The 11204-nt window shown below is 42.6% G+C and overlaps 1 protein-coding gene across 1 annotated transcript; it reads right to left on the bottom strand.

The window, feature by feature from the left end:
- Window positions 1-3023: 3023 nt before the first annotated feature.
- Window positions 3024-5997, bottom strand: LOC103149003 (protein phosphatase 1 regulatory subunit 3C-B). Its single transcript, XM_007568015.2, has 2 exons — window positions 5838-5997; window positions 3024-4980 (listed from the first exon to the last, which is right to left on the bottom strand). Exons 1-2 carry the CDS (start codon window positions 5849-5851, stop codon window positions 3972-3974), a joined length of 1023 nt encoding a protein of 340 aa, XP_007568077.1. The 5' UTR covers window positions 5852-5997; the 3' UTR covers window positions 3024-3971.
- Window positions 5998-11204: the final 5207 nt, after the last annotated feature.

Raw genomic sequence — 11204 nt, forward strand, 5'->3', positions numbered from 1 at the left:
CTGCTGGTTCCTGATGCCGTGAGTTTGTCCTGATATGCCAGTAGGTAAATATTACCCTGCAGACGTATTTCTTCATATTTTCTTTTCATGGTTTGACTGTTGGAAGCAGAGAGGAGAGGAACAATGTCAACAGGAAACCAATGCAGGAACGGAAATGAGAGCAGACTGAGCAACAAATGGGAGGCAGTGAACTTCAGACGTACGCAGAGGGAATGAAGAGCAGAACATCTAGAGAGGTTGTTCATGTGATCCGTCAGGAAATTACAGGTTTTCAGGGGAATGCGGCTCATCGGCTACAGGTGGAGAAAAGCTGAAACTAGAAGTTGAGTTGAGGATCAAACTGTGTTTTTCCACCTGATCTGGAATCACCTTTTCAATTTCACTCCATAAATCTCCTCAGAGAGCAGCAGGATCAGGGTGGGAATGTTTGAGGATCTGAGTCAGAACCACATCGGAACCAAAACCTGCTGCTGAGTGAACCATGAACACCTACAGCAACATTTACTGCAACATCTCCAGAAGCGCCCATGAACCTCTGTGTCAGTCGTATTTTTCAGCCTGGTGGCTCCAACATGTTTATTATTATATTTCCTGTTTCCTTTTCTCTCTTTGAAGCCATGCTGGTTTTTGTGTCTTGTTGAATTAATAATTTATTTTATTTTGAAGTACTTTAATGTTTTAATCTGTAAAACAAATAAAGCTGGACTGAATTGGTTTGATGCTCCAGTTTTAGTGTTTTTTGTGTAAAATTTAATATTTATTTTTGACAAGTAATAAAAACTAATTTTGAACTCGTTTACTAAAAAATTATGATTGCTGACCTTTTCTGTCAGAATCATCTGGATCCTGGTCATATTTCAGCATAACTCTTGGTAAACATTTGGATGCAGATGAAGCATCTCTGGCATAAAGATATGGAGCTTCTGCATGATGCCAGCAGGACCGGCTCTGTTCAGACCCTCATCCAAACTCTACATGTGAACTGTTGTCAGTATAAACCTGAAGATCCTCCAGAGACCAACCACAGATCATATGATGCTGATCTGTAGCTGCACTGGATGTGACCAGAGGAGCCGTTCCTCCTCCTCCTCCTCCTCCTCCTCCTTCTCCTCCTCCTCCTTCTCCATCCTTCGTCTCATAAATCCTTTGAAGACTCTTCCTCACATGACTGTCCTCCTCTCTCACCAGTAAACAAAGCAGAAATGTTTCCCCAGGGTTTCTGTTGGCAAAGTTCTTCAAACGTCTTATCTTTGATGTCTCTGTGTATAAAAGTGCATTTTTTAAGCTGCTAGAAAAAAAATGAATTCAGTTTATTCATCTAAAGAGCCAGAATACTCATATAGGTGGAGGTCAGAATCCCTCAGGAGCTCAGAGAAACGCAGTTTTTATTCCTATATATGAGAAATATCCATGAAAGCAAAGAAAAGCTGCATTAAAGACTTGAAGCTGTGATAAAGCAGGAATTTTCAGGCTTCATGTGACGGTTCTGGTCCCGCCTGGAGCTTTTCCTTTGTGCGTGCCAAACAGAGGCAGGCGGCGTTCCTCCTGCTCAATATGAACAGCAGCGAGGATGAAACTCCTGCAGGCAACGGAGGCTTTTATCGGCTTTCATCCAGAGTCTGAGTGTACCTTAAAATGAGACCTGGAGCTGGAGGGGCTCAACTTTTAATTATTTATATAAGAGTCTTGCAAATTCAGCAAGCTCAGTCATAAGGACCTGATGCATGAGAGAGAAGGACGGTTTGTGAGCCTGATCCGTCGACGAGGGCCAACATCAGCTGAGTCTGCTGCAGCAGGCCGAGAAAAGGCTTTTATTTACATGTTTATTGTCATAAAGTTCTGACCAAATTCAGGAATCCTGCTGCAGGACACAATTAGAAGAATAAACACATTTCATGACCTTTTAAGCTGAATCCTGCTGAAGAGTCGACATTTCCTGGATGTTTAATGCCTTTAAAGGCGACAGCTCTGCTGATCCCGTCACCAGTGAACAACCAGAGTAATCTCTCCATCGGACCTGATCCTGATTTACTCTGACATCACAGAGACTCAGATGATCATAATCTGATAAGACGTCTCACCCACTGCTCTGTCTGAACGCAGACCTTCACATCCAACCGGATGATTCAATAACGACAAAACGGAAAAAGAAGCAAACAAGGAGCTTCACTGTTTGATTCAGTCTTTAATCTGACGTTAGTAACTCAGTGAAGTGGTTAATGTCAGATTCAGTTAATTAGCTTCAAATCCAATAAACCACAACAGTTTCCAGAATGTCATCAGTTCCAAAACACCCCATCTGTCAAACAGGAAGTGGCAGGCTGAGGTCACTTCCTGCTTGGAACAACCAAAGGAAACTGGTCCCAGTCTGGGTGAACTGGTCCCAGTGTGTGTGAACTGGTCCCAGTGTGTGTGAACTGGTCCCAGTCTGGGTGAACTGGTCCCAGTGTTTATATAATTGCTCTGGTCTCGTTTCGTCTTTGCGATGTTCTGACGGTCCGGAGGATAACTCTGTTCACTCATGAATTATTCATGAATCTCCTCCATGTTTGTAAACATTGGAGTTGTTTTGGTTTTGCTCCAATGTTTACAAACATTACTTATGTAATCCACCTTCGTGAGCATCATATCCGTCTCCGCTCTGCAGGAAGACACTCAGCTTGTGTTGTGTTATATTTTAGCTGCTACTGGTGAGAAAATCCTGCGACAGACTGGCGACCTGTCCAGGATGTACCCCGCCTCTCGCCCGGAACGTTAGCTGGAGATAGGCACCAGCACCCCTCCCGACCCCACTGAGGGACAAGGGTGTTCAGAAAATGGATGGATGGATGGATGGATGGATGGATGGATGGAGAGAAAATCTGATTTTAGCTTTAATTTAGGAGTTTCTTTAAGGAGATAAAAGAACAAATATTGAAAAACAAATAAAGAATATGAAGAGAAGAAAGTTTTTGATTTGGTTTTATATTGTTTATTGGGTTTCTGTGATGTTTATTTCAATAAAAGACACTGGAGGCGTCGACTTGTTAGCACAAATATAGAAATTTATTTCAAAAAGGAAAATACATAACCAACATGGCGCGCGTCAGCAACACGCCTTCAAGTGAGACTCAAAACGCTGCGGCGTGGACCTTCTGATCAGACTGAGAAAAGAAACATGTCCGCTGCATCCACACATTCTGTACACGCGTGATCAACAATTGCACTTTGTAAGAACAGCTAAAAGAAACGACACATTCAGACTTTACAGCACTTCTCTCTGCACATACCAGAACCTCACACATTTCCAAACTTCCTCACTTTCATTGTCAGCCAATCACATTCCAGTCTTTTCTTGTGACATCATCATAGCAGCTCAGTTTCTCAAAATTACATCACTCAAGCTCATTTACCAGACATGTGCAATCTACATGGAGGGAAAGGAAGGGCTGCATGACTCCTGTTTGTACAACCGAGGCGATTCTGAATCATGTGTGAACTCTCTAGGTCTGACAGAAGGTGCAGGAGGTTTAGTGTTCTTTGCTTCATTAGAAATGAATCAGCTGTGTTTTCTGTGGCCATGCACTCCCCAAGCTTTCCCTTCAATATGAAGGATTAATGCCAGCAATTAATTTCCCTCAGCTTACAGCCGTTGTCACATTGAGAGGGACATCTCAATCAGTGCATGTTCAGCTAATGCATCCGGCCCCCAAAAAGGGGCCAGCCGTCCTCATGTGCACTAAGCGTCTTTGTTTTAGTGGGCAGGCACAAAGAGAAGGCACATTTCAACATATTTTACAGAGCAGAGCTGTGTTTCAGGTGACTCTCTGCCCTCCTGCTCCTCCAGTTTAATCATTCACCGGCCCAGTGAGCGGTTCCAGCTGAAAGCAGGTCAGTTGAGCGGGTTGAACTCGGGGTTTTGTCTGGTTTGTGTACCTTCAGGTTCAGTTTGCTTTGAGTCGATCGACTCAGACCCGGAGCTGGCTCGGCTCTCACCAGTAAGGCACGGTGTTGTCGATGTGGCCCCAGCTCTGCCAGCCCGGGAACAGTCCGCTGGACATGCGTGGGCTGCCGAACTGATCGAACTCCAGCTCCGGGACCTTCGCGCCGCCGGCCTTGTGCTCCGGCGGTTTCTGCTGCGCCGCAGAGTCTTTGCTCAGGTTCTCTCCGCTCCAGCCGAAGTGCTTCAGAGGGTAGTTCTTGCCTTCGTTATTGTCCCAGTAGGTCTGGCCCTGGACCTTGAAGCAGATGCAGAACTCGATTCGGTTCTGGGGCGGGGTGTAGGCCGGGAGCTCCAGCTCGAAGGCGAAGGTGTCGGTGTCCTGGCAGCCGTAGACGTTGTTCAGGAAGCTGCAGTCGACGTCGCTGAAGGTCACCCATGAGTCGTAGGTGACCCGTACCTGCACCGACTTTTCGTAGCCCACGTTCCGGACCTTGATGGTGCCGGTCAGCGAGCGCTCCTGCAGCGAGCAGTTCTCCAGGGAGACGCAGTTCCGGATCAGCCGGTTCCGGAAGTCCAGGTAGTCGGCGGAGGGCTGCTTGAAGTCGAGCACCAGGCTGCGCACCGAGCTGATCTTTAGGTCCATGGTGGCGTTCTCCAGGTCGCTCATCTCGAACTGCAGCTCCTCCGCGATCCCGTCCACCGCCTTGTTCTGGTACGGCTCGTCGTCGAACTTGGAGAAGACGTGGATGGCGGTGAGCGACAGACCCTTGGTGTCGGCGAACACCACGCTCTTCTTCATGGGCTTCTTCTTGGCCCAGGCCACATGGGCGCCATCGTCCCGGCGCTGGCTGCTGAGGCAGGGCCGCAGCGGCTTGTAGAGCTGCTGGCTGCGGCTGCGGGCGCTGGGCTGGTTGGCCCGGTTCTTGGCCCGCTGCAGGTCACCATAGGAGCTGATGAAGCTCCGCAGAGGAGGCGGAGAGTGGCTGATGTAGAACCTCATCGCCACGTCTGTCATCACTGGGCCAGGCATCGCGGAAGGACTGAAGGACGTGAGCACACTGAGGGAGAGAGGAGGACACAGAAAGTTCCAGAAGGATCAGAGCCTGGAAGGCTGAAAACCAATTAAACTTCACTTCTTTTATTATTAAACCGTTTAAAATCAACACACTGCAGAAACACACAAGTTCAGTTTAGTTTCAGGTGAAAATATCTGAAATAAATCCAAACTAACTTACAAGTAGCTACTTAGCAGTTCTTAACACTAATGAAAAAGTTGCACTGGAGGAAACATTTTATTTGTCATTTATTTGTGACTCAGTGAATATGTCTTGTTTATTTTTATTTTTCTCTTATTTTGTTTGTTTTTTACCTTTTTTTTTTTTACTATGGACCTTTTTGTGTCTCGAATAAAGATTGATTGATTGATTGATTTTATTATAAATGAAATAATCTACCAGGGGAAATAGTACTTTTATTATGAATATTAAGGAATTTTTGACTTTATTTTTGGAGAAGTGGTCCGACTCAGTTGCACATCCTGATTGGTTTTATTTGCAATAACTCCACAGTATTTTCCAGTTTGGGATAGTAAATTATTTTCATTATTATTATGTTTTATCACTTTAAAACCTTCTTTTAGCTTTTAAACCTGACGTTGCTGCTTCATCTGAATTTCGCCTTTGCAGGACAATAAAAACTTTTCCTTTATATTCTAAAACAAACGGTTTACATCCGGCTGCAAACTTACATGTAACTTAGTTTCCCTTTATTTCCAGTATATTAACATATTTGCACTAAAATATGTTTTTGCTGCGCTGACGCAAAGATTCGACACATTTAGATGAAATTCTTCCTACATAAACTTTGACCTTTTCATCTAAATGAGCTCTGTAGTTCCAGTCCTGATGCTTCTTACCTTGCAGCACTCATGGAAACAGAATCGGACCCTCGGAGGAGAAAAAGGCAGAAGGTTTTCAGTCCGTCGCTGTGGGTCTACAGGCTCATGCTGCGGTCACTCCCCCTTCGCTTCGCTCCCTCAATGCCGGGCTTTGCTCAGCACTCTGCGATTTCAACTGCCTGCAACGCAATATTTGCATACGCAGTCATCTGGGCTGCGCAGGCAGCCAATGGGGAAGCCAGAGGCCAGTCCGCAGCGGCCAATCAGCTGGCAGCAGGCCTGGCTGCGGGCCAGCTGATTGGGCAGTGACGCTTCATGGCTGACATTCCTCGGCTCGTTGCCTCAGCGGCGGTAAGAGAAGCATGACGGACCCCTGCTGGCCGCCGGAGAGCCGCTGATCCTCTGGACCCGAACCAACATCCCGTTATAGAACCGGTCATGTAGCGATGATGAATAAAACTCAACTTTTCCACAACATCTCATCCAGTAAACACAGATTAAAACCCAAAGTGAGTAGAACTACTTCAGCATATTTTTACTCAAGTCAAAATAAAAAGTTTTTGGTAAAAAGGTTACAAAACATAAATTAATTATTGAAAAATTAGATCATCAGACGGACCAAAATATAAAGTTATGTGGAACTTTTGCTATTTTAAAGACCAGAATGATAATAATTCATTGGAAAAACACAAAATCTTACCCAGTATTTTTGTTCTAGTTTCTAGTGTAAATATATGAATAAACTCAAAATAAGACCAAACTAATTTATAACTTTTCAGAAAGAAATAGGAGCCAGATTATTTCACTCATATCTTATGTGAAATAATCTGCCAGTGTAACTTTTTCATAAATATTTAAGAATCATTGACTAAAAATAATCTTCTACATGTAGCTGAAAAGTTACTTTGAAGTTCGTTTTTTTTTCATTATTTCAAGTGTATTAAGTTTTTTCATGAGAAACTAGAGTAAAATACTTGGTGAGATTTTGTGTTTTTGTAGTGTTTATTCAAATTACATAACTACAAAATAAAATCAGGAAAGGAAACATTTTTTCCTCATCAGTTTCTTTCTAAAACTTCAGAAACTTTAAGTGAAGCTGCAGGTGTGAGTTTGTTTCTGGTTAAAACATGTTTGTTCTTCCTTCAGTGAGAAGAGACAGAAGTTTGACTCAAATAAGAGAAGCAAAAAGTAAAAATGCTCCTAAAATGTCATCTTTTTCAAAACTTTACTCAGGTAAATGTAATTAGAAGCAACTCTCCCAGAACATTTCCTCGGATGAAGGAGAAACTCTTTGCTTCTCTTGGCTGATGGAGCGTTTAGCTCCTGATGGATGATGGTCTCTGATGAGCCGTGAAGCTTTCAGCTCTTTGTCTTATGAATTTTATTACAAGATGCTTCATCTGAGGTGGAAATAAACCCGAGTCAGGATGAGTCTCACTGTAACCTTTGTTAAGGGAGTTTTCTGCTGTTTTGGACGTTTTTGAAGTTTTCTGACCTTATTGATTTCCAGCTGAGTTAAACATTACTGAAGCAGGTGGATAACTTAAACATGAAGAGGAATTGGGTGAACTTCCTTTAGCTTTCCGTAGTTTTCAGGGAGCCGTTGTGTTTCTCACGTGTGCAGAGGGTCGATGTGACCTGCTGCTTCATCATCTGACACAGAGGATGAAGGTTTAAGACGTGGACAGCAATCAGACTTTATTTATAGAGCTTGTTTTGTACAGCTGAATGCAACAGCTCTTATTTTACTGAGGTTAAAACAGGACGGCAGACATGAAGCCACCAGAGACGTTCAAAACATCAAACTGAGTCAGACACACAATGAAAAATGTTAAGGTTCATAATAAGAAAATATACACTATGATTATATCAATGTAGCAGAAAAAAAAATCACATTTTATCAAAAGTTTAAAGGATCATTGAAAATGTGCCTAAACAATAACAGACAGAAATGTATGTATAAAAAGAATAAACATGACATTTTTCACTTTCTACCTTTTTTACTGTTGGTCACTGCAGGTCCAACAGTTTCCTGCCTGATCAGCATTTAATTTTCATTCACTGCATTTTTAATTCATCTGCTTTACTTTACAAACAAGAACTAATGATCTCTTTAACTTTATTTACATATTTTCACATTGTATTGTCATGTTTTATTAAATTACACTGTCCTCTTTCAAATACATTAAGTCAGTATTTTAAAGAACATGTTTTTACATTCATAAACGTAAGAACGTTTCGCTGTCGCTGCTCTGAATTCGATAAAGTTTTGTGTAAATGTCTGCGAGGCAGAGCTGATCAAATATTCATAACATTTTATAATTCTGAGTGGGAGACGGTCAGGTAATCAATCAAATGCAGTGACTGGATCACCTCATCTCTGCTTTGTAAAATAAAAGTCAGCTGTAACTTCAGCTGCACTGAAAACCCGGCCTGGACTCCTGGCCCGGACTTCAGGCTTCTACTGAGTTAACTTTGCTGCAGCATCATTTTCATAACCCGATCCTGAACTCAGTAACATTTATAAAGTAAGGAGGTTATTTTATTTTCTGGGTTTCCTTCGCCTGTTTCACATCAGACTGCGTTTCTGTAAAGCTGAGTTTGTTTACATCTGGGATGGTAGGACAGATGTTGACCTTTGGTGACCTCACCATGCCCCTGTGCTCTCCAACAGGTTTTTACATTTCTTCATCTTCATCCCTCTGGAAGGAAAACTTAGCTTTTCACAGCTGGGGTTGATTTAAACTTTTTAATTTTCTCTCTAGTGTAAATATGAGCAGTGACTTGTTTTTTTTATTCTTCTCTCAACTCATGAATGGAATGTTTTCCTGTTTTTCCCATTTTGAATAAGAATTAATTCCCAATTCAAAATTCCCAAAACACTCACCAGTTTCAAACAGTAAAGGTTTTTTCTGCGAGGTTCTGTTGGTAGTAAAAGTTCCTCCCAGACCTTCATCCGGTGGAACGTTGGACTTGGACGTGACGACCAGAACCGGTTCTGGTTCTGTTCTGTTCCTCAGAGGCTGGAATAGAAACATTTTGGTTCCAGCTGCATTATTTAAATCTGTTTGTTTTACTGGAAGCTTTATAAGGTGTCGTGTGATGGGCCTGACTGATCCGTTCTGTTTTACAGGTTTCGTTTTACGGTTCATCTCTGAACTTCTTCAACTCTTCTGATGTTTTATTTCAGTTTGTTTCTGCTGTGAATCTCTTTGTTTTCCACCTGTTGGTGTGAAAACTGAACATCCTCTGACTGGCTGAGGCTCTTCCTCTGTGTTGTTTCTCAGGTGAAGCAGATTAGATGAGATTAGAAGCAGCTTTAGAGGAAGCAGCTAATTTTACCTGCATGTCTTCATTGTTTGTCTGTTTGTCTGTTTGGTTTTGTTGCAGCACTGAATCTTCAGGTCAGCCAACTGAGTTGGACAGTCTAGAAATAGTTATTTACTTTTGTCCTTTTTCTTTTTCAGGCAGAACATTTTGGCTCTAAATGTGACGACCTTTGTCTGTTTGCTTCATCCTCTGGTTTTCTCAGGGGGGATGAACATTTTGTCCTTTAGTGATCAAATCCCAGCTGATTCACCCTCATTCTGAAGACTTTATAGTAAAAAGAACCAAAATAACCACAAGGTTTTTCCTCCTTAAACAGCTAGACGGCTTTCTTATCTGCTGGAGGTCAGGGGTCAGGAATCTTTTTGCCATTCTGATGGCTTTCACAACCCAAACAGTTTTGTTTTACACGTGAATCATCCGGAGTGAAACTTTAGACTGCAGCAGCTCCACGCCGTTCTCACATGGCCTCGGATCGTAACGATCTGAGCAGTCTGGCTCCGAGTGGCGAACCGACAGCCTGCAGGTTGCGTCACACGCTTCTCTTTATAGAGCTGCTGCAGAATAAACTGTAGTAAAACAAATCAACCAAAAGGAGAAGCAGACATTAGTCACTCACTTAAATTCACTTTCTTTATGAAAGCTGGTTTTTCCCCTGTTTTAATTTAAATAAAACTAGAAAAGTTGATGAGATTGTTTTGGTGGATCTGGAGAAAACACCTTTCAGCTCAGCTGTTGATGCTGATGTTTAAATGTGAAACCCAGCAGTGGAGAGCTGTGAGGATCAGGCACCACATGATCATGCCAAGGAACAAGACCGGGATTTAAAACGGAGCCGGAGAAAGAAAAACTAAACAGAAACTTAATCCTGGGATCTTCAGATGGAATAAATTGAGATTACAGGCTGAGCTGGAGGTCAAACCAGACGAGTTATGAAACCATCAGGGGGGTCGAGGATTAAAACTTCTGCATGAAGGAGAAACTTTTCCTGCTCACTGACTTATGGGAAACTCGTTACTGCAAAATATATAAAAGTAAAAAGCAGCAGCTGATCGTCAGCCTTTGGCTTCTTTGTTATTATCAGCACAAATGTTTCCTAAAACAGTTTTATAAAAACTTTTAAAATCTTTAAAATGTAGGAAAACAGAGAATCTCTGATCTGTTTCTCTGTTTTCTCTCCTGCAGCAGGTGAAGCAGCAGCAGCTCCGGTCAAAGGTCAGATAAACACAGCAGGCCCTGTTATCATACGGCACCATGCATTAATCATTAACAGTTATGAATTTTGAAAATCAGATATTTCATTTAAAGAGAGTCAATATTCAAAACTACAGACTTAAATCCTTCCCTCCACATGTTTGTTAAACGGCAAAAAAATTAATAGAATATACATTTATGGAACAGTTTATGCTAATAATTGATAAATATTGAATGTTTTTATGGTTTTTTTAAAGATATTTCTGCTGTTTTATCCATAAGTTGATGAGAGTTTCTGTTGTTCAGAGTGGAAACGTTCCCTGACCTGCTTTGGTCTCAGCGGTTTGACTTCAGGGTCATGTTTGTGTTTTTCACTCTCGGCCTTCATGTGGGTCGGTCGGTCATGGAGGCGACCCGGGTGGAGAGGCTTAAAGGGACACGATGACGTTCCTGTCCACTAACAGACCAACGACTTTCATCACATTACAGAGAGCAGCAAAAGATCCTGTAGATTCACTGGGATTCTGATTTCTACTCTCATTTTAATTTTAACAGCAAAAAAAAAAAAAAAGACAAAAAGTCTCAGAGTCCAGAACGTTACGCTAGTGATGAAGATCTGTAATGTATTTGGTGCCAATTCAGTCAGTGATTTCTACACCACCCGGTTCTACACCACTGGGTGTAGAACCGGGTGGTGTAGAACTGGGTGGTGTGGAACCAGGTGGTGTAGATCCAGGTGGTGTAGAACTGGGTGGTGTGGAACCAGGTGGTGTAGATCCAGGTGGTGTAGAACTGGGTGGTGTAGAACTGGGTGGTGTGGAACCAGGTGGTGTAGATCCAGGTGGTGTAGAACTGGGTGGTGTA

The sequence above is a fragment of the Poecilia formosa genome, unplaced genomic scaffold (assembly GCF_000485575.1).
Source record: "Poecilia formosa unplaced genomic scaffold, Poecilia_formosa-5.1.2 Scaffold216, whole genome shotgun sequence".
In the NCBI taxonomy this organism is placed as follows: domain Eukaryota; kingdom Metazoa; phylum Chordata; class Actinopteri; order Cyprinodontiformes; family Poeciliidae; genus Poecilia; species Poecilia formosa.